The 26,076-nt window shown below is 36.3% G+C and overlaps 4 protein-coding genes and 1 non-coding gene across 11 annotated transcripts; 3 read left to right on the top strand and 2 right to left on the bottom strand.

Moving 5' to 3' along the window:
- Nucleotides 1-671: 671 nt before the first annotated feature.
- LOC125202791 (auxin response factor 3-like) lies at nt 672-5,119 on the bottom strand. 4 transcript variants are annotated; one of them, XM_048101258.1, is made up of 12 exons: nt 4,995-5,119; nt 4,627-4,686; nt 4,213-4,524; nt 4,077-4,133; nt 3,509-3,688; nt 3,320-3,404; nt 3,145-3,235; nt 2,910-3,074; nt 2,325-2,444; nt 2,182-2,257; nt 1,931-2,093; nt 672-1,836 (listed from the first exon to the last, which is right to left on the bottom strand). In XM_048101258.1, exons 3-12 carry the CDS (start codon nt 4,513-4,515, stop codon nt 935-937), a joined length of 2,142 nt encoding a protein of 713 aa, XP_047957215.1. In that variant the 5' UTR covers nt 4,516-4,524; nt 4,627-4,686; nt 4,995-5,119; the 3' UTR covers nt 672-934. The 4 variants fall into 4 exon arrangements, with proteins under 4 accessions (XP_047957215.1, XP_047957216.1, XP_047957218.1 ...); XM_048101259.1 differs by lacking the exon at nt 4,995-5,119 and having other exon boundaries at nt 672-761; nt 892-1,836; nt 4,627-4,913; XM_048101261.1 differs by lacking the exon at nt 4,995-5,119 and having other exon boundaries at nt 2,182-2,251; nt 4,627-4,913.
- Nucleotides 5,120-12,673: 7,554 nt separating this feature from the next.
- Nucleotides 12,674-12,776, top strand: LOC125202939. The gene has a single exon (XR_007173268.1). It is a non-coding gene; the product is annotated as a U6 spliceosomal RNA (small nuclear RNA).
- Nucleotides 12,777-15,942: 3,166 nt separating this feature from the next.
- Nucleotides 15,943-17,996, bottom strand: LOC125202828. The gene is made up of 2 exons (XM_048101302.1): nt 17,511-17,996; nt 15,943-16,988 (listed from the first exon to the last, which is right to left on the bottom strand). The coding sequence occupies exons 1-2, from the start codon at nt 17,777-17,779 to the stop codon at nt 16,142-16,144; spliced, it is 1,116 nt and encodes a 371-aa protein (XP_047957259.1). The 5' UTR covers nt 17,780-17,996; the 3' UTR covers nt 15,943-16,141.
- Nucleotides 17,997-18,297: 301 nt separating this feature from the next.
- Nucleotides 18,298-21,759, top strand: LOC125215919 (OPA3-like protein). The gene is made up of 4 exons (XM_048117502.1): nt 18,298-18,629; nt 20,315-20,449; nt 21,220-21,306; nt 21,440-21,759. Exons 1-4 carry the CDS (start codon nt 18,504-18,506, stop codon nt 21,596-21,598), a joined length of 507 nt encoding a protein of 168 aa, XP_047973459.1. The 5' UTR covers nt 18,298-18,503; the 3' UTR covers nt 21,599-21,759.
- An 896-nt stretch (nt 21,760-22,655) lies between these two features.
- LOC125200885 (transcription factor VOZ1-like) lies at nt 22,656-26,015 on the top strand. 4 transcript variants are annotated; one of them, XR_007172800.1, is made up of 6 exons: nt 22,656-22,724; nt 23,235-23,472; nt 23,931-24,071; nt 24,546-25,074; nt 25,158-25,782; nt 25,933-26,015. XR_007172800.1 is itself a non-coding variant. In XM_048098703.1 (5 exons), exons 2-5 carry the CDS (start codon nt 23,269-23,271, stop codon nt 25,712-25,714), a joined length of 1,431 nt encoding a protein of 476 aa, XP_047954660.1. In that variant the 5' UTR covers nt 22,656-22,724; nt 23,235-23,268; the 3' UTR covers nt 25,715-25,887. The 4 variants fall into 4 exon arrangements, 3 of the variants coding, with proteins under 3 accessions (XP_047954660.1, XP_047954661.1, XP_047954662.1); XM_048098703.1 differs by lacking the exon at nt 25,933-26,015 and having other exon boundaries at nt 25,158-25,887; XM_048098704.1 differs by lacking the exon at nt 25,933-26,015 and having other exon boundaries at nt 22,699-22,827; nt 25,158-25,887.
- The last annotated feature ends 61 nt before the right edge of the window (nt 26,016-26,076 follow it).

The following is a 26,076-nucleotide window of genomic DNA, read 5'->3' as shown; positions in this document are numbered from 1 at the left end:
GTTATTTGGTGATTAGTGGTTAATCGGTAGTACAATAATGATGGAGATAATTGTTTTACTTAATTTACTGCTGCCAACTGCCAAGTGTATACTACATTGCAGTTTTCAAGTAACGACTTCAATTGGGTTTGGTCCACCGACCACGGACCTCCCCACCTCTATTTTACATTATTTAAATCTCATTTTGATTTAATACAGATTTTTTTAATTCAGCGAAAATATTATTACACCATATAATTTATTTAATTTTATGATTTAGTTGTGTGCAAGTTCTTACTTAAAAATAAAAATAGTACTAGTAAAAAATAAGTACTCAAGTGTCATAAATAGCGAATGTACAGAAGTAGCAAAATAACATAATTTTTTTTAGACAAGGGAGCATTCAGTATTCACTAATTCTTCCAACTATATTAATAATGTGAAAAGTTAATAATAAAAATAATTATGTCAGTATATGAAAAAAATACTACTATCATCAAACAAATTGTTATTGTATAATTATATTTAAACATATAAATATCGTTATTTTTCTATACATGATAATGATAATGATGTTCATAAAAGCTAAATAAAGAAGCATGCAGTCATGCAAACCAATTTTCCTTTGTTGTCTATTGAGGAGTTTTTGACAAAATCAAAGAGTTTAGTTGCAAAATCATGACAAGGCTAGCTAGCTAGAACACAATTATTATCTCTTTAAATCATTTAGTGATGATTTACACTTAAAAGAAGAATACAACAGTCAGTGACATGATTAGGACCTAGAAATACATAAGAGTAACCTGTCAGAGTAATAATACACACAATAAATAGTATTGTCATCAAGAAAACTTCTTCTTACCCTTTCATGAATCTTCAACTACAAAGTGAAAGCAGCAATAACATGGGTACCTGAGGAGCTGCTGCTTTAAGAAGCCTTTCATGACTCTTGTGTTTACAGCGCGATATCCAGAAGCCGGTCTCTCACTGCGTGCAAGTCTCTTGGTTTAGTACAACTGCTAGCCATAACCTTTGCCACTAAAGGAGGTTGATGCAGTTGTTCTTCATAAGCTGAAGCAGATGCAGCTGCCTGATTATCTGCGTTTACCCCCTCGGTCAGGGAGAACCCGAAGAGCCTGCAGCTGTCTTTACACATCGACACAAAGTTCTGGTTGTCCCTAAACAGGGGTTGAGTAAGGAGAGGGCGATGAGTTGACACCGTTGGGCTATTATGCGCTTCTGGGGCTCCATGGGATCTGTATCCATGCTGCAGACTGTCTTTTGGGCCAATATCGTATGGTGCAAACTTATTCGTAATTCTCTGAGGAACACGGAACGAATCCTGATAGCTGGTCTCATGCTTATTCTGATAGCCATGAAGCAGTGAAGTGATTTGAGAGCTTTGAGGATTCGACTGCTGCAACAGTAGTACAGAAGAAGGTGATAGCCCTCGAACCATTGATGGCGAAAGCCGGGGGCTAGCATTGTACTGGGGTGCGGTGGACCAGCAATTACCATTCCTGGGCACCTGAATCCCATTATAAACATTGCTTGCATTCTTTTCCTGTGGACCTCTCCCATATGACAGGATTGGCATGGTTTCTTGACCTTGCAAGACCTTACGGAATTGAAAGGATTCGCCTACATTGGACGAATTCCGAGCATCTGCGTGATGTTGCCTGATGCTGTTTCCTCCAGCGTTAAAGGTGCTGAGGCTAGGATATCCCCTAATGTCTGATAGGTGATTCCTAGAAGCTTCAGCTCCGGCGTATGGAGAGCCGAAAGGAAATACTTCTTGACCTTGCAAGACCTTTTGGAACCGTAGAGGCTCACCAAAGTCCGAAACATCGCTTCCATCTGTAAGAAGCATTTGCACAATACCATTAGTCTCAAACCACCATTTACAAATAGGGAGGAAAAACAATTCGAGGATAGATGCATATGTATGAACCTCTGTGAATGGGAGCATCGGGTTTTGCTGGTGGGAAGCCAATCCTATTTCTTTTGGTGCCCGACAACGCAAAGCTGTTGGGTCCAGACATAGGACCAGCTACGTCGATCTCCCAAGGAGAAACCCGATTAAGACGATTGACTTCCATATCATCCCATCTAACCTGCACCAATCAATTGAAGCTTCTGTTATACTAATACAGCAAAGCATATAACAACATGGTGTATCCGATATGTGAACCGGTAACTAACCAGTAAACACTTCCACTTTGAACCCGGCCATCTTGCAGGATCTACATCGCTGACGCCAACAATGAGGCCACTGCACCTGCCAAGTTAAAATTAGTCCTCTGATGCAGTGTAAGCAAGAAAGGCTTAAACTAGAAGAAACCAACCTTCTATCAGAAGAATCTTCTGTTTCAAATCGAATTTTGAACCGCATTCCACACGAAAAACTTTGTGTGAGACTCTTGCAAAACTTATGATGAGGCACAATAATATCTGATGACCGCACTCTACATAACATGACTAGAGATTCAGTTGCATGAAGTCGAAAATTAATTACAAAAGGACAAGCATACAATTTTTTAAAGAAAACAAGTTGCTAAAGAAAAGTATAATATGATCACAAAAATGGGACACACCCTCAACCAAATAAAGATTAACAACAATACAGGATTCGACAAAGATCAGTAAGAAAAAAAAAATCAAGCGATTATCACGAAAAGGTTTAACCTTTGGGCTGTGCTTGCAGAACCCCCTCTGTTGTCCGATTTCAGTTAAAGTTCAAACAATAAACAAAGGAAGAATAGTGGAATTTTAAACTGATCAAGCACAGACAAAAACAAAAAGGAAAAAACATTCCATAGACTCATTATCTACAACATTGAGCCTAAAGACACTTTCCTCTGACAGCTTACGGAACAGTAACTAGTAATTTGAGAACAACATTGGCAAAAGTCACCTGGTAATTAATGTACCTTGGATTATAACAAATGTCGAACGTACTCCTAGTGGATATAGCATTCACTACTGCAGCAATGCTGCTAGAATTGAACTGTTGGCTAGTGGCGGGGAGGACGGTAGCACCACTTTTGATTTGCACAGCTCTACGAATTCCAAGCCTGAGTTCTCCATCGCCACCTCTGCAACAACGTTCCGTTGTAAGAATCAAGCAATTTAACTGTAGCCAAGTAAGTGCATGATAATCCCAACCTTAGGAAAAGGACAGCATCTCCAGACACCAGCTTCTTCTTATTGACAAATGCACTCCAACCAGTAGTCAGTAAATGCCTTCGAGGCTGACCTGTGACACAAAAAAAATATTGAGACTCTTTTTCTAATAGCACTCACATACATTGTGACAACCCAAGTTAGCATTATTGTTCACCTCTGTATATATGACGAAACTTCCACTCTATTCCATGTAAATCCTTAGCAACAAGCTCCTGTGAAGGCCTCTGTTGTTTGTAATCCTAGAAACAGAATACAAAATGTCAGCATTAGGACAAACTTCATTGTAACCCCAGATTAACAGAAATCCTTCCGGGGGTTGGGGGATAAGTGTGATTTTAGCTACCAGTGGAGGAAAGCAGTCCTCAGCAGCACGACGAGGAACAGAAAATCCACCATGTGTGCTGGTATCCGACGCGGTAAGAGTTTTACAGAACATGTGGGGTGTCATGGTCTTCCCCACACCTTCAACATCTTCGTCTTCGACCTCAGATTCCATTATCCCTTCCCCCCATTTTTGCTCAATCTGCCAAAATGAATTCACTTGGTAAAAATTCTCTTTAGAGAATTAGCAGTATCTTGACAATGATACCAGACAAGCATATCATTACTGATAACTACATTATCACCCAAAAACAGAAATTTTAGCCTCTTCAAGAACGAAAACTGGCTCTTTCCAATTCTGAGGGAGAGAGATTATTTCCATTGTAAAGAAACAGCCCAGAATCCAACAATCATTCCCAAGAAGGTAAATTTCCTAAATTTAACAATTACCACATCACAGAGGAACCTAAGCAAGGTTTCTCGAACACATTCATTAAATTTTCTCCATTTTCTTCATATTTACCATTAATGGAGAACGCAGTCATACAAAAAGAATGCTATTCAACAGTCTGAAAATTGCATCGTCGTACCTGCTGATCCGGCACCAGTGACACCTGTGAGTACACCTCATCACTAGCTGCATCCGCCTACAAACACAACCATCAATTCTTCAACACAACCCACTGCAAAAATCAAACAATTCAACACCAAAAAAGAGGAACTTACATGGAGTTTAACATCAACAACGCGGCAAAAGACGTGAGGAGGGAGATCATAAGCTACAGCAGGATGCTCGGCAAGGAATTCCACATGTCCCTGGGGGAAATACACGACGGCGCTCCCTCTCTTGGGCAGCGAAATCAGCGGCCCCGCGCACGCGTGCCACAGCTCCATAGACACCGACGGCGCCGGCGCCGTAGCCGATTCCAAATTCCCCGATGCCGCCGACGACGAAGGCGAGCCACAGGCCGACGCAATTTCATCCTCATTGTCCACCGTGTTCAAATCGATCATACCGCACATCACCATATTCAAGCCCTAACCACCCCAAATCGAGGATTATTAGGGAATTATCAGCTTCTTCTACTTTCCATACACCACCAACAAAATCGGATAGAGAGGGATGGAGAGAGAGAGTACCTTTAACTTTAGCAGCTCTGCATTAGCTTTCTCTCACCAAAATGGGGCTGCCTTTCTTCACTGTGCATCAAAATCAGCCTTTATTAACCTCTGTTTAAAGTTGTATCAATACAAAACTAGAAATATTTTAAAGGAGATAATAATAATTGGATAATAAAAAAGGTTTGATCTTTGAGTAGATAAATATGAGTGGGGCCCGCAAATGGCAGCAGCAGCAGCTGCAAAAGAGCAGCGCTGCAGCAACTGGGCTATGGAAAACCGATGATGTATGTGTGTGGCAGAGAGTGAATGTGTAATTAAAATAATAATGAAAAATGCTAGATTTTATTGGGCTGTAGGCTTAGCCTACGTGGGATGTAGATACACACCCAGCTGTATGTATTGATTGGAGCGTAGCAACTGTGTGTGTTTTGGGAGTTAGTTGGGGGTATGGGGGTTGTAAATTGTAATTGTATGAAGAAGAAGACGACGACGACGACTATGAGAGAGAAAGAGGAGAGAGAGAGAGAAATGTGTTAAAAAAAAAGCCCCCTTTATTTTCGGGGGATGTCTATTCTGTCCCCTTACACTTCAACAAATCTCCCTCGTGTCCCTTACCCTTATTTAATTGACTTCCAAATTTTTGGATGATAATTATTTAAGTATACTTAAGGAGTGTAATATAGTTGGCCAAACCAAACAAATGAATTTATATTTATGTCTAAAGTCAGATGTTTGATTGTTGTTCCTATGCTAGATGGCTACAACACCTTGTAACATCTTTATTGATAGTTTGGACACAACATTTTGCTTGCTATATTAATTTATTTGGTGAAGAAATAAATAAAGGGGCCAATGATGGACCAGAATACAGCAATAAAGTAATACTTCCAGATTTAATTCATATGTTCATTTTATTTATGAGAATCCTTTGGGAGAATTAATAATAAAATAATCGCTCACAGATCTAGAAAAATGCAACAAACATAAGAGTAAATAAATATTGAGATTACTTACAATGGAAAATATGGAAGATAAATGAGTTTGATATTGTTTGTGTGTTTTTGTTTATTGATAGTTGTTTTTCTATTTTTTGTTGGTTTTTTTTTGTTGCTTTTTTGATAAATCGTGTTTGTATTTTGTTTGGATTATTATTATTATTGGTGGACACTGATTGCAATTTCATGACTTTAAGCATTTTTATATTTTATCGAACCAAAAAAATTAACACATAAGTATTATGGTTTTCACATTATTAATCGCGCATCGTGGCGCATGTACATGTACAATTTAATAGGGCTATTCCCTTTATCTCCTATTAAAAGTCTCATCATGTTATTTGGATGTTACATGTTAGATCCTTCATTCCATTTCTAATAGATGAAATTAACATTTCACTCATTCATTTAATTCTCGTTCCAATATAAAATTGTTATAAAAATTAGACTCACATTATACTCGTTTGTTCTACTCAAACATAGTCAAAAAATTCATTAAAACTCATAGTGAAAGAAATTTAATTGGGGGCGTGGTGAGTATGATCTTTGAAATGAAAGTTTGGTGAAGTAGCTGTCAAATTTTGTCTAGGTACGAAAGTCACGTTACCAAAAATGTATAATTGCTCATTCCATTTTCTTCTTCTACTACTTGGTAACTAGTTTGTCTCCACAAATCTTATTTTGGCCTCACAAATCATAACGGTTTTGGGTTTTTCAAATGGCTCTCTGATTAATTCTTAGGGGATAATAAGTTTGCTAATGAATAGCCAACCCAACCTGCAATGGTCATTTTTTGGCTCAATAAAGAGAGCAATTGGATTCTATTCTGAGTAGGAAAAGATGGTCCCATTTTTTGTTGATTTCTTTCTTTATCACCTTGCATTCTGTTTTGCAATCAAATTGTGCACGTGAGATGTTGAGTAGTAGTATAATATCTAGGCTGTAATTTAATGTGAAAAAAATAAAAACAAAACTATTGTGGAAAATTTTCAACAACTCAATAATATTCAAGACCCTATAGAGAATTATAACCGGAATTATCATAGAGGGTTTGGGTCTCATAATTATTTTTTATTACAAAAACGTAAGAGACTTCTAAAATTACAATAAGCAATATGCTTGATAAATAATGGAATATATAAATTATTTCATTTTAACTAATGATTAATCAACTCGACAAAAATAGATACATCATCATCATCATCATCATTATTATTATTTTTATTATTATAAAAATCATTCAGAGTATTTTTTTTTGTTAAAAAAAGGAAAATTGGTCTCTAAAACCATGAACTTTGCTTAAAATTTGGTATTTCCCATGAACTTTGAAATTGGTATATAATATCACGAACTTTGCATTTTGTTTGGTATTTCCCACGGCATGTTTATTGCTATATTTGACTAACTTACGAGGCTTTTTTATCATACTTGACACAATTAAATCAACGTAGTTTTCAACGTGAATTTTTATGGTACATGTTATGAACTTAAAAAGTGGTTTCAAATATTATAAAACATATCAAGGTTGCCTATATTAAATAAGATTTTGATGAAAATATCTTATTTGAGTGAGTTTGGAAAATACCAAACAAAATGCAAAGTTCGTGATATTATATACCAATTTCAAAGTTCATGGGAAATACCAAATTTTAGGCAAAGTTCATGATTTTAGAGACCAATTTCCCTTTTGGTCTCTAAAATAATGAGCAATATGCTTGATAAATAATGGAATATATAAATTATTTCATTTTAACTAATGATTAATCAACTCGACAAAAATAGATACATCATCATCATCATCATCATCATCATCATTATTATTATTATTATTATTATTATTATTATTATTATTATTATTATTATTATTATAAAAATCATTCAGAGTATTTTTTTTTTTGTTAAAAAAAATGGTATTGTAGTATATATATATATTGGAAGAGTTTAATTAATGCAACAAAAATGTCGACGCCCTTAATAAAAGCACGTTCCTCTATTACAAATAGTGATCCATCCTCTGATCCTCTATCTATCACGTTTATTCACGTACGTGTTTTTTTTCTAACAAAGTAGCAACTATATTAATTATTGAAGCTAAATAGCATATCATCTTATTTCACAATCGTCATAAATATCAATGTACTTGATCGAATTTAGAGGCACAAATGATCAAATAAAACAGTTAAATAATGTTACTAGAAAAGAAAAAGAGATGCAGACAATTAGACAAAGCCTTGCAAAAGGAGCGAGGCAAGGGAATTTTTTAAAGTAGTGAAAGAGGCGAAAAATGGTCCCCCTATTTCATTAATCACCAACCACCACTTAATATTTTGGATTAAACATTTAATAAGGAAAAAATATACAAGTTTCTTAAACGACAGAAACACCCCTAGCTGCAATATTAACTTGGTAGAGAGTAGACACTAAGGGCGGGTAATTACTAATTGGACGATTCACAAATCATACCATATATAAAATTACATCGAATCTATATTATTTACGTGCGACGAACCTTTTCAAATTTTACTGCAAACATCTACAATCACAAACATCATATCATAATAGTGTGGGTACGAATAGTGACAAATTCAACTCCATAATATGATCAAGCGCTGAAATCGTACAACACAACAAATAAGTTGTATATCTGTTGTGTTTGATTGCAAAGCATGCAATCTTAGTTATGAATCGACATTTGTTTCATGTTCGTAAATTTCGCTGCATAACATTAGATGATGACATGGATTCCTAACAACATACACGCGTACGGCTTGGACCACACTTTCGATCGCGGCTGCGGTCTATGCCACTGTAGCCTATATGAGGCACGCATGGGCGGACACACCTTGTAATAGAGTAGAGATTAAGCCCTTACCCAAATTCTTATTTTAATTATTTTCTACTTCTAAAATTTTTAAAAAAATAGGAAAATCATTATCAAGTCATTATTACTAAAGAACAAATTCCTACCTGCGACTCTTACTATCAATTTTTTCTGCGTCCGCCCCGGGAGGCACGATATGCCCCCCGCAGGCTGCAATACAACCCCTTAATTAGGGATTAGCTAGAGAAGAAAAGTGGATAGGGTTGTAATTTTGGGGAAATGGTAGGTGAGGAGAGGAAACCAAATGTCAGGCATTCAATTGCATGGCACCTAGATGAGGTTGGGTACAGCCTAGGATAAGCAACCCGGACAAAACGGGTTACTACATAAGGTCCAACTGATCTCGACTACACATACTTCTTTTATCCTTTTTTGTATGTGCATTTATTTGTATTTAAATTTATAAATACAAGGCTGTGTTTGAGAAAAAGAAAATAGCAAAAACAATCACATGAAAGCAAAGCACGCTTTAGACTCGCATTATGTTCATCTGAGTCTCAATCACTGCAAACACTGCCGAAAAGCGCTTTTTACTTAGCAATATTAAAGCTTATAGTAATAAATAGTATACAATTTTACTATACCCTTTTCTTTAGTAGTAAGATTTCCTTCAAGTCAGATATCTGTATTTAGTGAACCCAAGGTAAAAAGGGGAGAAAAGAAAGCTGCATCTTCACTAATTATAGTGACAAAATTTAGCATGTTTATATATGCACTGCACCAATACCTAGTAATACTATTTTTTACTCCCTCTGTCCCATTAGAAATGAAACATTGTCCTTTTTGGTTTGTCCCGTTAAAAATGAAACGTTTCTAAAAATGGAAACAATACTCTCTCTATTTTTTCTTCTCTCTTACTTTACTTCTCTCTTTACTAACTCACAAAATAATACTCCCTCCGTCCCCGAATACTTGACACGGTTTGACCCGACACGGGTTTTAAGAAATATAATGGAAAATGTGTTGAAAAAGTTAGTGGGATGTGGGTCCTACTTTTAAAGTTAGTTTTATAATAAATGTGAGTAGGAATGAGTTAGTGGAATATGAGGTCCATTACCAAAAATGGAAAAAGTGAACTGTGTCAAGTATTCGGGGACGAAGGGAGTATATGTTAGTACGTGGTTAATTAACGGAGGAATATTCTTTACTTTCTAAGAGAAAATGACTAATATATTTCTATATATACCCAAGCAACACATTTCCATAAGGGTACATATGTGATTAACAATAAAAAAGTTAATTTTAGTGATTTAAATAAAATTAAAATGTTAACTAGTACTAGTACATGGTAACTTTGTAAAACAATAAAACTAAAATAGAAAAAAAATAAAAATAATGGGGAATAAATGGTGAGAAGGGAAATAGACAAGGATGGATGAGAAATTGGTTTGGCTTTTTAATCTTTTTGCAGAGAGGTCAGAGCCCCTCGACTTTTTCGCCGGCTTTCCCGAAACCCATTTCTGCCACACGCCCACTCTCACTCTCTCCTCCGTTTCCCACGCTCACCAATATTTATATTTCGAATATTTTTGTTAGCTAGGTTTAATATTGAATTATTAATTTGTTTAGATTTCGTAACTAATTGATATTTTCATACTTACTCGACTCGAGGATTTACATATTTGACACAATTAGATGTCAACTAAAACGATTGTTATATTTAGACTGTTATTAATTAAATAATCTCATTTGTTTAATTAGAACTTATACAAAAAAAAAAAACGATGAGATAAAAGGGAAATAGTAGGTAAGTATGAGAGATAATTTTTTCATTTTTAAAAATAAAACATTTTTTTGGACATCTTAAAATGACAAATTGAAATTATTTTTCGTAAACCGAAGGAGTATTTGTTTGTGTAACACCAATTAAGAGTTAATATTGTTAGCTGGCTATTGACCGTATCAGAATTATAAGAAACACCAATGTGTAACCAAAATTATGATGTGATAAACACAATTAAATGTTGTGCAATGTATGGTACTTAGAGTCAAATTTAGGTTTGATGAAAAATATCATATATTTAAATAATGAAATGGGAAATTAATCGGTCAACAGAGGCATTAAAAACAGAGAGTTGGAGCTGGCTATAAATATACACTGCCCGTTGTCTCAATAATCAATCTCTTTTGAAGTGGCTCTTCAAACTATTAATTACTGTTAATTAATTACAAGAAAGTGACACATTGTACTACCATGAGGTCCAGTAGTAGTCATTGTATTCAAGTACATGAGTTTAACAGTATTAAATGAGATGTAAATACCATGACAATCTATTGGGCTCACTATATCGTGGCATTTCAATATTTCTACTTTTATTTTTATTTTTGTAGTACATTTTAATAGTTCCAGGAACTACTTCCTCGATCTTGGAATTATATATTAATTCCTTTTAACAAATGAAAAATATTTAATCTTAAAATTGGCAAGCAGGACATAGTAGATGTTTCCACATATAGTAGAAAACTACTCCATTACAGTAACAGCTAAATGTTCAACAAAAACAAGCAACAATTACAACAATTTCACACAACTACATCAGACACGTTGAAATATTAATCTTACAACATACAACAAGTTTTAACATTGCCCATGTAGCAAATTAAACAAACTCCTCAAACTGAAATCCAGAGAGATCACAAGCAGCAAAATAAAAGAGAATCTAAGAATGAAAAAGAAAACGAAACCTGCAACGACGGACATCCAAAAGTTGTAAAATTAGACATATAACGACAGATGAAGAGAATATAATAGTATATTTCTATTCAAGAAACTATATTTGATAATTAATAAGAATATATAGTATATGAGTATATCCATTTGAAAATCCACAAATTTTCTTTTTTTCTTAAAATAAATAAAAGTTCATAGAGCCTAATTGATGAGCAGCAGAACGAACGTCGAAGATCCATTTAAGAACGTAAGGAAATAAGAAAATTTAAAGTTATAAAATAAGTAGAATTTATGACCATAATGCTGAGTTTCGAGCAACCACCAAAGGACAATTTAAATACTAGTACTACAATACTGCGAAATTTACATCAAATTTATCAGAACTCTGTACAAAAGGCTTTTGCCTGTTGATATATTAATAAACAATTATAGAGAAGAAAAAGAAACTGAGAAATGCAAACGGCTTTTGCCTGTTGAAAAGTTGATATATTAATGTGGTGTCGCTAAAATAGGACCTAACTTTCAATGAACTTATTCAGAATATTAATTATAATTGTCCCCTCTATATCGATTGCAATTAGGTTGGAGGTTTGGTAGAAGTAACGAAGTTTATGTTCACATAAATTTAGAGTTTAATTCCAGTCTTAACATATCCAAAAACTCTTAGCACGAACAAAAAAAATCGATACGAAACAAAACACGGTCAAGCCATAGTAGTTGGCGAGCCAAGAATGCAACAGATAAGAGCAACGAAATAACCAAATTGACTAAAACAAGAAGAAACACATAAAAAAATGTGTACACTCCAATCCATGAGCCCACTACAATCTCACAGCACAGCCAACGTCCCAACGGCTAGAACCTTTCCACATTGCAAGATTAACCCTCTTCAAAGATTTCGTGATTATGTTTAGCTATTTAATTTAACTTTTTACCCTTTTAGTTTAGTAAACAATAGTTAAAATATCTTGTAATCAAGCCGATTAGATTATAATCTCATTTACGACTTCCCTTTGTCAGTTCTTTTTCAATTCGCATAAGAGAGTCGAATCACATATGGGATGTTAGAAACATATAGACATATGTTGTCTCTCTCTTTTTTTGACTAGTGTTGAAATAGAATGACAAGAGTCAAATGACTAGTGTCAACATCACAATACGAGCACTCCCAATGCTCTCCCTAAAAACTCCCTTATTTCTTCCTAACTCCTGCCACATCAGCACCAAAATTTATCCCCAATTTTTAGCCAACTTTTAGCCAACTGCTCAAATGGTTTCTCCCTTATTTTTCCCTAACTCAAAAAAAAAAAAAACCGAAAAATCACCGAATCGCGCCTACAGTGGGCGCCGATGATTCGGCGATAAATCGGCGATGAATCGGGACCGAATTAACGCCGAATTATCGCCGAAACACACCCAACGGCCGGCGATAACTCGGCGATTATCGCCGGACCATTGGGAGTGCTCTACAATGAAACATACACATTGCATATATACCAGCAACCAGAAGAGAGATCCATCCCTTCGAGGACATTTTAATAAATTGGAACGAAACAGAGACAATTAACATGATCCCTGCACAATGATAACACACATAAGTCAAGTGGAAGAGAGAATTGAGTAAAGGCCTCCTGAGACTATAACTCATCCAAGTATTATGCAAAATACATCTCCAATCTCCATAGTTATACAATTTCGAAAATGAAAATACATATGGACATAATAGTAAATACTGCATTTATAGGTATAGACCTAAGACTTTCCAAAGTGATAAAAGCACGACAACCTCAACCTTACCAAAGGGCAATTTTGATTATAGCGCAGACTCTTATGTTGAATTTTCCCCCAAATAATAATGTAAATAGTGAAACTGTCGGACTTATGCAATTACCCAACAGAAAATTCACCTCATTCTTTTTTTTTTCCTGATTTTTTTTTAAAAGGAAATGAGATTATATGTGTGATGTCAGATTTGACACGAAAAATGAAAACCTGGTTTAAAACACAGGAGCATTGACCATATTGGCTACAACTATAGTGTAGCTGGTGCTATTTTGTACACTTTTAGATTGGCCCCATTTAGTGATCTAATTAATCATTTTTTTTCGTACATGGCTATATTTGTCACTTCTTTAGGGTGTCCGGCGGCGTCCCTCCCACTCGCCCTTCCCATGCTACGTCAGGACTAGCCCTTTCCATTCCACTGCCACATCACTAGCCTTTCCCACTGTACTAGCCCTTCCCACTAGGACTTCCCGCAATAAAATTAATAAATTCACAATTAAAATTAAAATTTACGGAATTAAAATTTCGACACGAGCCGTATTTATAGAGTTTTTTTTTTTTTTTAAAAAAATCGATGGGACGTCCGAGTGGGACGTCCTACCCACGCCACAGTGGCGCCCGTCAGGTAGGACGTCCACGGGAGGAGCGAGGCCATCGCAGGGGCACACGGGACGGGCGTGGGCGCCCTTCCCGCCCACTATGGCGCCCATCAGGTCGCCCATCCCCGACAGGCGAGTGGGAGGGGCACCGTTGGAGACACCCTTAGTCCTTTTGTCTAATGATTAATGACATATATTTTGTTTTAGTAATGATATTTTGGAGAGTTTTAAGTGGCGCAAAATGTTATGAATATGCATACTTATATCATTTTAATTTTAAACGTTTGATTTTGTTCTCAGTGAGTACATGGTAAAAAATTTGGTCTTGTATTATGAAGTGTAGACATGTAATTGGATATTTTCTTTACACTAAATTTAAAGGTTGATTTTTTTACAGTTCGCCGCCGAGATGGAAAGTTCTAAATTTACCGAGTTAGTTAAGAATTAAGATCCTGATGTTGTAAATTGTACAACCTGTAGTATTTATTATAAGTAGTACTTTTCCAGTACTGATATTATTACGACATGACAACTTCACTACTAGTCAACTCAAGAAACAAAATCACAACTATTTTTAGGTAGCTATTTTGACTCTCTTAGTTATATGGAGTTATTTAGATTACTACTAGGTTCTTAAGTAAAAAAAGTACTCCTAGTACTACAGAAATGAAATTGTTACTACAAATAATAAATTTACTGACTAGTTATTTTATTTTGAAAATTGTTTGTGAATAATTGAAGTGTTTATAGGCCAGAAGAGAAAATTGAAAAGGATAAAAATAAAGTTTAAAAATAGAAAATCATTGTTAAAGGACGTTGATATTTTTATACTACTTCACTTGTTTGGGCCAAGTTTGATGATAATGGGCCTTTGTACAAAGCATCCCAATTAATAGTGAAATTTGGAATTGATAAGGTCATTCTATAAGTAGAATCCATTGTTCTTCGCTATTAAAGCGCTCTATTTAAAATAAATACTAAGAAAAACTATAATTTTAACCATATATACTCTAATTCCAATCTTGTAGGCTTATAGCTTCAGGGATCTGTTGCTTGTATCATCATAATCCAAAATCAAAATAAAATCTCCACTCTTAGATTTTAAAATGAATGGATGAGATTAAATCTTACAAATCTCAATAAATAGTAGACAAAATAAAAACAAAAGGGTAAGATCGTCATTTTGTTATCGTATCATAATTTTCGTGTTTTTTATATATTAACATAATGTATTACGAATATCAACACAATGACAGAAGTATTTCAACACAAGTACATGAAAATATCAACCCAGTTTTATTGAGATTCTACATGCATTATATTGAGATTTCATATGCATTATATTGAGATTTCGTCAAATCATCAACATATATTAAAACTGAAATAAAAATCATCAAATTTCATCATCCTATCATAATTTTCTTGTTTTTTTATATTAACATAATATATTACAAATATCAACAAAATGACATGAGTATTTCAACACAAGTACACGCAAATATCAACCCAATTTTATTGAGATTTCACATGCATTATATTGAGATTTTACATTCATTACATTGAGAGTTTATATGCATTATATTGAGATTTCGTCAAATCACCAACATATACGAAAACTAAAATTAAAATCATCAAATTTCATCATCCGAACATCGTCAGAACATATGCAACTGAAATCTCGTTAGAATCCTTATAAAATTACCTTTAATTTGATATATTTTTTGCGAAAGAGAGTTAGGTAAATATAGAGTTTTGGATAATTTTAATAAGAGGGGATTGACATTATTACACTTTAATTTTATTTAATAATTATTTAAATTTAAAATATAATACACTTGGCATTATATCAACCACTAGATCTCCTAATCTAATGGTTGAAAATTAGCCTTAGTTTTAGATTGCTAATTAGTTAGCAATTGATCACCTCCCTATAGCTTCAATTCTAATTTTCCTTAAATAACGTCCACTTATTTTTTCCTCACATTTCCTATCACACACGAGTAAACCTATAAAAACATTTAGGGATATTGTCGTATAATATTACTGAACTTTTCAATTTTTCTGAACTTTTCAATTTTTTTTTTACTAACTTTGAACCTAGCGTATAATATAACGAACTTAAAATAGTTGATTTTTTTTCTATGGGCAATAAAATTCAACTATGTTACAGATGGATAACCTTATATGGCTTAAGTAATGTAATAATAAATGAAATGTAGCTGAATTTTGTCACCAGTGGAAAAAAAAACTAACTATTTAAGTTCGTAATATTATATGTCAAGTTTAAAATTTGTGGGAAGAAACAACTTTTAAATTTTTTTATGATTTTAGGCGCCAATATCCCTAACATTTATACTATGTTATGTCAATAATTACTTTATGATTAACAATCTACAAAACAAATTGAATAATCAATAGTATATGATTGATATAAACGTATACAAAATGAATATACACGTTACAAAACTCTGTCTTAGCAAGACACATTAGCAAGACACACTAATCTGTCTTCTCACAAAAGAAAAGAAAAGGATAAAGCATGCACCAATATACTCTACCCTAATTTAAATGCTAATGCAGTAATCACTCAACTGCCCACCTATTACATCTTAAACCTTACATTGCACCCTTTCGAGTTCGCCCTTTTCAGTTTCTGACTCAGCGGCGACGGCGCTGGCGCTGGCGACGGCGACAACGGTGTTAACGCCCCGGGCGACCTACACGACCCGCTCCGATTCAACGTCGTCGACGGACACTTCAGGATCCCCTTGATCGGCCTCTTCGTCCCGCCCGATCCCAACGACGACGATGACTCATCGTCGTCGCCAGAGTTCACGCTTTTCTCGTTGTCTCCTGCCGACGAATACCTCGGGGAGTCTCCGTCGAACTTGAATATCGGCGAATCGTCCCCGCTCGTGTCGTTGACCTCCCCGAGGTAGTCGGGGAACGGATCCTCCCGGCGCTTGCTGCCGAGGAGATCCTCCATGCGGGCCCGGATTTTAATGTCGTCGTCGTCCTCCTCGTCTCCGGTTTGGCGGTTTTTTCTCCCGGGGAGCTTTAACCATCCCTCGGCGAGGAGTTGTAGAGAACTGAGATTTCTTAGGAAAGAGGAAGTGGTTTTCTTCTCTTTGTTGATGATTCGCTTTTTGTCGAACATCCGCGTGGCGATGAGGCTGGTGACGAACAGCTGGCAGATGACGCGCTTGATCTGCGCGTGGCGGTCGAAGGAGGCGGAGTCCGTGAGCCCGGTCATTGTCTTGATCCCGACGACCTTGCGGGCGAGGTCGCCGAGGTCGTACCGCTTGTATTTCGGGTCCTTGTAAACCCTAGCCGCGATGTGCCCGATGTCGATTTTTGCCCTTCTGAGACCTAATTTGCTGAAGGGGAGGAGCTCGGTTTTCTCGGTGATGCCGAAGCCGACGAAGCGGATCCGTTTGTCGGCGAGGAACCTGGTCCAATCATTCAATTTTTCAGTCAAATATTATATAACAGAGTGAATTGCTTTAATCAAATTTTGGTCGGTCTCACAACTTTTAAAATCACCCAGAAAAACATAAAGTTTGGATCTCTTTGCAATTATCACACATGTAATTTTTAGATAAAATTGAATCTAATATAACACCCGTAAAATTATATGTTAATGTGATGATCAGCTAAACAATGTTGTTTAGTCATGAAGAAAACAACTTGGTTTGGTAGAAACAATATCAACAACATATTGCAAGTAGGTGACCAATTTTCACCCGTAAAATTATATGTTGATGTCATGATGAGCTAAACGTTGTTGTTTAGTCATGCAGAAAATAATATGGTCTGGTTGAAACAATATCAACAACATATCGCAAGTAGGTGACCAATTTTTTTACTATGTTATGATTGAGAAAAAAAATCAAATGGCATGTTTCGGCCAGTTGATTTTTTAAAGTTACGAGATAAACTAGAATTTAACAAAATTTAATAACTTTTCGAACCTGTGGATGGGGGCGGGGAGTGATTCCCCGGCGGAGAAGCGGAGGATGACGCAACCGACGCCGAAGTTGAGGAAGAGAAGGATGATGGAGGGGTCGCGGGGGTGGGGCATGACATCGAGGCCGACGACCGGGGGCTGATCCCACGTCTTTCCCTCGGGGAAAAGGAAGTCGATTTCACACAAAGATTCAAAAACCTTCTTCTTGAAGGTGATGCCTTCAAGCTTCACCTCGAAACGGTTGGTGCGGAGGTATACATCCCCAGCCGCCATGGACGGAGAACACACGAGCAAATGTGGACAAGAAATCTCAATCGCACAGTCTTTGGATGTTTTAGCAATCGGCCAAAGACTAGTAGATGAGCCAGCCTAACATGGTGGTGGCCATCTGTGTGCGGTTGATCAAAACAAAACTTGAAACTCAAGGATTCGGAGGGAAAATATAGACAAGAATAGGATCTAGATTCGGTTGGGAAATGATGGTAAATCCTTATTGAGGAACTACCACCATTGATTTTTTTACTTCTATTTTTAAGGGATGAGCTTCTTCTACCTATTATTTTGTTGATGATTCTCCACGAATATAGTGTTTTTTTTCTACTTAATTTAAGAAAATTGCAAACTCGACCTTATACGATGTGTGTTAGTTGAAATTCACTAACAATAAGTAGCTTGGTTGAATTTTATAAATAAGAATAAACAAATTTGAATATGTATATGTCTCTATGCGAATAATCGTCGTATAACAAATAACGATTTATAACAGTAGTAGAAAAGTAAAACGCGTTTTGAGAGCATCGCCATCTTTGCCATTGCTCTGCAATCTTCGTCACTCTAGCTTGAATTTCTCTTTATTGCCTTGCTTTTCAAGAAACTCTGAACCAGTCAACCATTTCCCCTCCGTTAATTTATCTAGAAGATTTAGATTCTATTATGTTGTCATAAACTCAAAAGGCTGGAGTTCCGTTTTGGTGAAGAATAGCGATCAGTAGTAGTAATGCTCCCTCTATTGAAGCTCGGGACGCTTGCCCTAAAAACTCTGAGCAAACCCATTGCCGCTAGACTCAAGAAGCAGGCTGGGATTCACCCCAAATTCAGAAATATGATAGTTAGCGTAGCTCAGGTATTCTACATTCTTCCTTCTGGGATTTCTGATTTTGTTCAAATGGATCCTTCTTTACTTATACGTCGATTGAAATCGAGGGTGAAATCGTTTGTCTAATTTTGAGGATTTGTTTCTCTATCGATTAAGACTTCTGCCTTGATTCGATTTTTTGACCTCTAAACCCCATGATTTAGCAATTTTTAGGTCATTTCTGGGAGCCTTTACATTTATGCTGCATATTTAATACCTCTATGAAAGTGAAAAGGAGTGGAATGTGATTGTAATGAGGGGATTGATTTGGTGCAATCTGAGGAATGTGTTATGAATACTTTATTGAGCCCTCATTTTATGGTTTAGCTCTTCTTTTTTTATTAAGATGTGGAATTATATGAAATTGATATGATGATATCTAGTTATCAGTTTCTGCATTGAGCAATTTATTCCAGCTATATTGTTTGGCTTTATTGGTGCATTGATCACTGAGGATTGAATGAGGCAGAGCTTTGTCTCTTTGATGTTCATATTCCTATTGTCATGTAGTTTTCGTTTAGCTCTAGGAATCTGTAAAATTTTCTTTAACAGACGTCACTTGGCTCATCAGTGGTATTCTTATGCTGGATACCTTAGTTGTTGCATCAGATTGGTGTCGGTTTTTAATTCCTTAACTTTATGTATTTTCTCAGTGATATTATGGGATGTGTAATCTTGTGACTTGTTTCGCTCATATCATCTTCTCTTTTGGTTTTGCCTTCTTTCCAAATTTCCTTCTTTGTGTTCTTGATAGGGACCTAATATTCTATTTTATTCCGGAAGGGAGCTGATATTTTCTCCGTGGTGTGGAGTCTTTTATTATTATTAAGCAGAGTGAAGAATTAAATTATTAATCTCGTTCTCTCCCTCGGTTCTCCCTCGGTTCTCCCTCTTGGAGAAACCGCCAATCTCTCTATAATTCTCTCAAAGTCACGGTTGTTCATATAATTTCTCCAGATAGGAATTAATCTCATATTAATTCCTATCAAATTGGTGCTTTCATTAGGTTCTCATCCTCCTATTGATGGATACTACCATGTCCGTCTTGTTGTCAAACTCTCCTCCTCGGTTTTCTGGTGTTAACCCCGTGAGATGGAAGATTATTTTTCTGACTTCCACCTTGGCAAGGTGGTTTTCAACGGTGAGAGAGTTGATAGGGACCTAATATTCTATTTTATTCCGGAAGGGAGCTGATATTCTCTCCGTATATGTATTTAGTTTATTTATGTTTTAGTATTATTTAGTTATTATGATTTTATTTACTTTCCATAGTGGTTAGGATTGATTTGCTTTTGATTTGTTTTCCTAGTTTATAGAGATCTTTTTGTACCACACATATTATAAATATGTGTGGAGTCTTTTATTATTATTAAGCAGAATGAAGAATTAAATTATTAATCTCGTTCTCTCCATCGTTCTCCCTCTTGGAGAAACCGCCAATCTCTCTATAATTCTCTCAAAGTCACGGTTGTTCATATAATTTCTCCAGATAGGAATTAATCTCATATTAATTCCTATCAGTTCTCTTGTATCTGTTGAATTATATAGTCTTGAAGCTCTCTTGTAGTTGACCTATTTTAGCAAGCTAGCACTGATTGGTTCGGCTGTCGCCCAAGATGTGTTTGACCATCAACCATTTTCAACTGGTTTATTCCATTTCTTGCTTGAACCAGGCTAATCACAGGATCACAACAACCATGCAAAGGCGCATATATGGTCATGCAACAGACGTGGAAATCCGACCTCTGAATGAAGAAAAGGCTGTTCAAGCTGCAGTTGATCTCATGGGGGAACTTTTTGTCTTCTCGGTATTTTTCTTCCAGTTTCCTGCAGCTACTTATTTGTGTTGAATTTTCTTGAACTATTGCACTTCTTTGTTATGTTGGGACATGAACATTTGGTAATTCAACTGTAACATTTCCCGACCATGCAAGAACATTTGCTAATTCAACTGTAACAGACTTGTTCGTGAAAAATATAAAAAGAACACAAATTTGGCACTGATATTGTGCCTGTAACATTTTGGTTTCCAGCCTGTATTTACTGGGCCAAGTCGTGAAATTCTTGGTTTCCACGGAAAACCACCAAATCCCTTTAGCATGAAGCACCCTTTGTCATTATATTTGGAGCTGTATCCTTTTTAACAGTGTACAGCTCCCTTTAGCTCTTTATATTTGATATTCTATCAAATAAGTAAAGTCATGCTCTAGAAACTTTTAGTTCTGTTACTGCATTCAAAGGAGTTACCAGTTGAACTTCTTCTATGAAATCAGTGCTGGTGGCCTTATTTGAGTGGATTTATAGTACCTCAAAAAATCTCCAAAGATTGGTAAATTGCAAAATTGTTCGTAGTTTAAGTGATTTATGCAGGCAAGAAGCCATTTACTACAAATGACTCTTCTCTACTTTCCCTTACTGTAGTTTCAGAGTACTAGTTTCATTATTTTGATAACTCTGGAATTTAAAAACATTTTCAGTTTCTGCCTCATGACTAGCTTTGTACCCATCTTTAAAAAACAATAATCCATACTACATGACTCATTCTTGTTTCTCATGATGTTCCGAATTACGTGATCAGGTGGCAGTGGCTGCTTTGTTTTTCGAGGTACAGAGAAGTGCTCGATCAGAAGCAAAAAAGGAGGAAATTCGCAGGCAGGAAATGGAGGTAAATTACTTCAACTTTGAGCTTCTCTTTTCCCTAGCTGAGTTTGCATCCATTATATGTTCATGAGTTTCTGTTAATTGGACTAAACCCGGAGTTGCTGCCGACACATAATTCAAAACTGAACGGTCTCCAGGGAATGAGACAACGGGATGAAGAGTTAGCTCAGGAGGTAGAGCTTCTGAAGCAAAAGCTAGCAGAGATCGAGAAAATGGCCAACGCACGAGGCCTTGCCGGAGTGTTTAACTTCAGGCAGGCTCAAGCTGAAGAAGCCAGGCCAATACCTGCAGCTTGACCCTGATTCACCTCATCCTATTCTTTTACCCATTTTTTAAAAGAAAGCTGTAAAAAAATAAGACAAATCAATTTCTTGTCATATTCTTGGTGAGTTTTTGGCATGGGTTTTTAGTTGATGGAATCTTGAAAAATATATGAAGAATTGATCTTGTTTAGTGATGATGATGGAATGTGATTCCATTCATTTGCTTAGTGATATTTGATGTCAAAAACAGGATAAAAAGCCTTTTGAAGGTGCATTGTTGTTTGAAAGATCATATGGTGCATTGAACCATATGATTGAAAAAACATCTATCCCATGAAATTCTCTTGTATCTCACTTAGTTTATAAACCTTTGTCATATTCTGATTTTGCATTTACGCTTTATATTGATCACAATCGCATAGTTTGTGAATTCTGAGTTTTTTGTGACTTTGAAATCTGTTTGTAAATTAAGTACTATCAAATTACTGATTTATTTTTGGTTTTGCAATTAGTCAAGAGTATGGTGCTAATATACTTTTACAACTTATTTACGTGATATTCACTATGAAATACTCCTATCAACCAAAAGTCCAAAACTATGTCATATACTCCACTAAATTATTTATAGTACTACACCAAATTAAATACTTTCATTTGTTATATTCTTTCTATATTGTTTCCTCTTTTCCATCTCATTCATTTTTAATATAAAACACTAATTTAACAAATAAAATTATTTATTCAGTATGTATCACAATGTCGATTTACTGTATAATATATCATTTTTATTGGCGTTAGATAGATCTATATAAAAAAAAGTTATGAAGCTATATTATTATCAAAATTTAGAATAACTGCAAAATCAGAATACATCAATAATTTAGTAAGGTACTCCGTATTTTATTAATTGCAATATCAGATTTAATCAATGAGTAATTTAATATTAATTGAGAGATTTTAAAATGACGAAAGTTTAGGAATTTATAATAATGGTAAATAATATAAAGAGACAAATATGCAGTGAATGAATTCTTTAACAAAAAATTCCATAAAATAAAAAATCAAAGGTATAAAAGAGGAAAATAAAAACATTACTCTGAATTTCACCATCTTCGACTCAGTCAAGGAGCCCACTCTTCTCTCTCTCCACTTCCAACCGGTAAATTCGACCCCTCTCTTCTCTCTTTCTCTCTATCTATCCGACACACACGCACATAGGCAGGTTTACATTATGGTGCTTCACAAGGGATGCCCTTTTAGCTGTATGCCATTTTTTGCTTTACTTTTGTGCATAACATTTTCCAAGATCCAAGTCTTGCCTTTTGTGTCTCTCAATTTCGCTAGTTTTCTTGGTACCATTGCGTGATTGGCGTCCAATTTAGGGTTTGTGGCTTCGATTTTTGTTCATTGCTTGCTGCCCTTTTTAATCTAAATTGGATACCCCTGAACATTACCGCCCTAATTTTTGTGATCTGATTTGCAATTTGATTATGCTATATCGTTTAGGTAGGGGAATTTTGTGGTTTTCTTGTTGAAATTGTTCGTTGTTAGAATTGAAAGGTACATAATCTTGATTTGCTGAGATGGGGTTGGGGATTTTGCCTTCACTTTTACTAGTTTATCTGGATGGCTCTTTATACTTGTTCTGATCCGTTAATGACGTCTTCAGACTGCTGCTGAAATTTTCTGGTAGTATTACTTGGATGGGGAAGGGTTCCAAGAGCGAGCTCTTCAAGGACAAGGCAAAGAATCGGGTGGACGATCTGCAGGGGGTGTTTAGCGATCTCCAATCAGCTAGGAAGGAGAGCCGTTCGGTTGATGTGGCCATGCTTGAAGAGCAAGTTAACCAGATGCTTCGTGAGTGGAAATCCGAGCTTGAGTCATCCCCAGCTTCTTCTCTCCAGCAGGTATTCCTTAACAAGCCGGCCTAGATTTATCATTTATGGTTATACATGCGTCGACATTTTGTGAAATCATTTCCTCTTGAGTTCTGCGATGTATATATCCTGGATTTCGACAGCTGAGTTCGAATAATGCCACCTTGAGGATAGTACTTGGGATGGCATATGACCATCCATACCTGTCCCTTGGTTGATTCTTTCAGTTTTCTGCTTTAATGTGCATTTGGTTATCATGTATATTATCACATGAACTTTGGCCTGCTGATTAGCATACCATGGTTTGTGTTGGTAAGTATTAAGAAGGTTCTTTCTTCTGCTTTTCATCTTCCAAATATGGTGTATATGCAGAACTATTTTAATTGTGGTCTTGGTTGTTTATCATGCAAATGATTAAATACATGCATCCATCACCCCTACAATAATTGAGAACTTTGAGTTTGAACTGATGGACGATTATTGTACAGGGGGGAAGCCTGGGTATTTCAACGGATATTTACCGGCTGCTGCAGCTTTGTGAGGAGGAAGATGATGCTACCAGTGTGTTAGCTGCACCGAAACCGGATCCTGATGCACAGAAGGCTGTGGATCAATATACTTCTCAAGAGGTTAGCAAATAACTACTCCCTCCGTCCCCCATAATTTGTCACCATTTGACCCGACACGGATTTTAAGAAATGTAATAGAAAGTGAGTTGAAAAAGTTAGTGGTATGTGGGTCATACTTTTTTATATTAGTTTTATAATGAAATGTGAGTGAGAATGAGTTAGTGGAATATGGGGGTCCATTACTAAAAATGGTAAAAGTGAAAGGTGACAAATTTTTAGGGACGGACGAAAAAGGAAATAGGTGACAAATTTTCATGGACGGAGGGAGTATTATATTTTTGGTGTTAGATGTTTGGTTCTGATGCCTTTGTAATAGGAGTAATATTTAGTCTCGAATATTTTTTTTTTGTAATTTGGAGTAAAATACACCTGAGATGCCACCTGTGCCCTGAGTTGCTGTAATTTTTCTTCAACTTTCCCTTATGGTGAACTGGCTGTCCTTCTTATCCCAACTTGTTCGTTTCTTTCTTGCAGAATTTTGATGTCCCCAATGGCCCTGAAGAACAAGGCTTCCAGTTGGAGGAGCAATGCAAAAATACTGCCGTGGGAGTTAACATGGAAATGAATAATATGAATGTTCCTTCACAGCTAGAATATCATTCATTTGATTTTCACCAGGATTTCGAACAACAGTATATAATAGGCTTTGATGGCACCGGGTTCACCGGGGAGGGTGTTATGCCTCAGATTCCTGGGTATCAGCCAAATATCAGCCCCCCACCTTCTGCTTTCTTAGGGCCAAAGTGTGCCCTTTGGGATTGTACCAGACCAGCATTGGGGTTAGAATGGTGTCATCAGTCTGATGACTATTGCAGTATCTACCATGCTGGGCTTGCACCTAGTGAAGGCTATCCTGGTAGTCCTCCTGTTGTACGACCGAGAGGCATTGGCTTAAAGGACAATCTACTTTTTGCTGCTCTTGGTTCAAAGGCACAAGGAAAAGAGGTAGGTATTCCTGAATGTGAGGGTGCTGCTACAGCAAAATCACCTTGGAATGCACCTGGTAAGTGGGTTGTTTTGATCGTGTACCCTCTTTGTGTTTATGTTTATTATATATATGAATGTTTTACTCGTACTGTTGTGCAGAGCTCTTTGATCTCACTGTCCTGGATGGCGAAACAATCAGGGAGTGGCTGTTTTTTGATAAGCCACGCAGAGCCTTTGAGAGTGGTAACAGGAAGCAACGGTCACTTCCAGATTACAATGGGAGGGGTTGGCATGAGTCCCGGAAACAAGTGATCAATGAATTTGGAGGGTTGAAGAGATCGTACTACATGGATCCTCAGCCGATGGAGAATTTTGAGTGGCACCTTTATGAATATGAGATCAACAAGTATAACGCGTTTGCGTTATACAGACTGGAAGTCAAGCGTGCTGATGCCAAGAAGAGTCCGAAAGGGAAGGTGGGCAATGATTCTCTTGCTGATCTGCAAAAGCAGATGGGCAGGCTGAGTGCTGAGGTCCCAAATGAGAAGCAACGTGTTGTCAAAGGAAGGGGGAAGGGCACTGCAAAGGAGGGAAGTGGAAGAATTCACTCTGGTTCGAACTCGTTGGCGGCTACACCAGGTGTAGGGATTGATTATCTTGTGGAAGATATCAATGGGTACTACATACATGATGATGGTTCTGGGAAAAAAGAATAGGCTTTATATCCAAAGTATATATAATTGCCCTTTGATTTCACTCTGGCCTCCACTCTCCAGGCAAAGTGGTGAAGTTGTTTTCACCTTTTTTCCTTTTCTTTTTTTCCTGAATGGTCAAGTTATGTTGATAGGGATTACTGATGACACATACAAATGAGTTGGTTCATTTTGTCTTTGTTATGGTGAATACTAATTGCACTTCTTGTGCAACTTTGTAGGGAGAATTTGTTCAAGCCTGACAAGTGACAACCTGTAACTACCCAACCTCTTTACACCTTTCCAATGCATTTTCTTCAATATATGTTCACATGGTTTAAAAGATATTGTGGATTCACAGTTCTTGTTCCAACATTTGCCCTTTT

The sequence above is a fragment of the Salvia hispanica genome, chromosome 1, assembly GCF_023119035.1.
Source record: "Salvia hispanica cultivar TCC Black 2014 chromosome 1, UniMelb_Shisp_WGS_1.0, whole genome shotgun sequence".
NCBI lineage: Eukaryota > Viridiplantae > Streptophyta > Magnoliopsida > Lamiales > Lamiaceae > Salvia > Salvia hispanica.
The sequence above is the reverse complement of the archived record's forward strand: the minus strand, read 5'-3'. Positions and strand labels throughout refer to the sequence as shown.

What these genes read in the sequence shown, in the direction of transcription:
- LOC125202828 (XM_048101302.1), bottom strand. Translation starts at nt 17,779, where the DNA reads ATGGCGGCTGGGGATGTATACCTCCGCACCAACCGTTTCGAGGTGAAG. An exon ending in CTCCCCGCCCCCATCCACAG is followed by an intron (nt 16,989 to 17,510) that starts GTTCGAAAAGTT and finishes TGATTGGACCAG; the next exon opens with GTTCCTCGCCGACAAACGGA.
- LOC125202791 (XM_048101258.1), bottom strand. Translation starts at nt 4,515, where the DNA reads ATGGTGATGTGCGGTATGATCGATTTGAACACGGTGGACAATGAGGAT. An exon ending in GAAGATTCTTCTGATAGAAG is followed by an intron (nt 2,258 to 2,324) that starts GTTGGTTTCTTC and finishes TTAACTTGGCAG; the next exon opens with GTGCAGTGGCCTCATTGTTG. An exon ending in CGATGCTCCCATTCACAGAG is followed by an intron (nt 1,837 to 1,930) that starts GTTCATACATAT and finishes TGCTTCTTACAG; the next exon opens with ATGGAAGCGATGTTTCGGAC.
- LOC125215919 (XM_048117502.1), top strand. Translation starts at nt 18,504, where the DNA reads ATGCTCCCTCTATTGAAGCTCGGGACGCTTGCCCTAAAAACTCTGAGC. An exon ending in TGATAGTTAGCGTAGCTCAG is followed by an intron (nt 18,630 to 20,314) that starts GTATTCTACATT and finishes TGCTTGAACCAG; the next exon opens with GCTAATCACAGGATCACAAC. An exon ending in TTCGCAGGCAGGAAATGGAG is followed by an intron (nt 21,307 to 21,439) that starts GTAAATTACTTC and finishes AACGGTCTCCAG; the next exon opens with GGAATGAGACAACGGGATGA.
- LOC125200885 (XM_048098703.1), top strand. Translation starts at nt 23,269, where the DNA reads ATGGGGAAGGGTTCCAAGAGCGAGCTCTTCAAGGACAAGGCAAAGAAT. An exon ending in CAGCTTCTTCTCTCCAGCAG is followed by an intron (nt 23,473 to 23,930) that starts GTATTCCTTAAC and finishes ATTATTGTACAG; the next exon opens with GGGGGAAGCCTGGGTATTTC. An exon ending in ATCAATATACTTCTCAAGAG is followed by an intron (nt 24,072 to 24,545) that starts GTTAGCAAATAA and finishes TCTTTCTTGCAG; the next exon opens with AATTTTGATGTCCCCAATGG.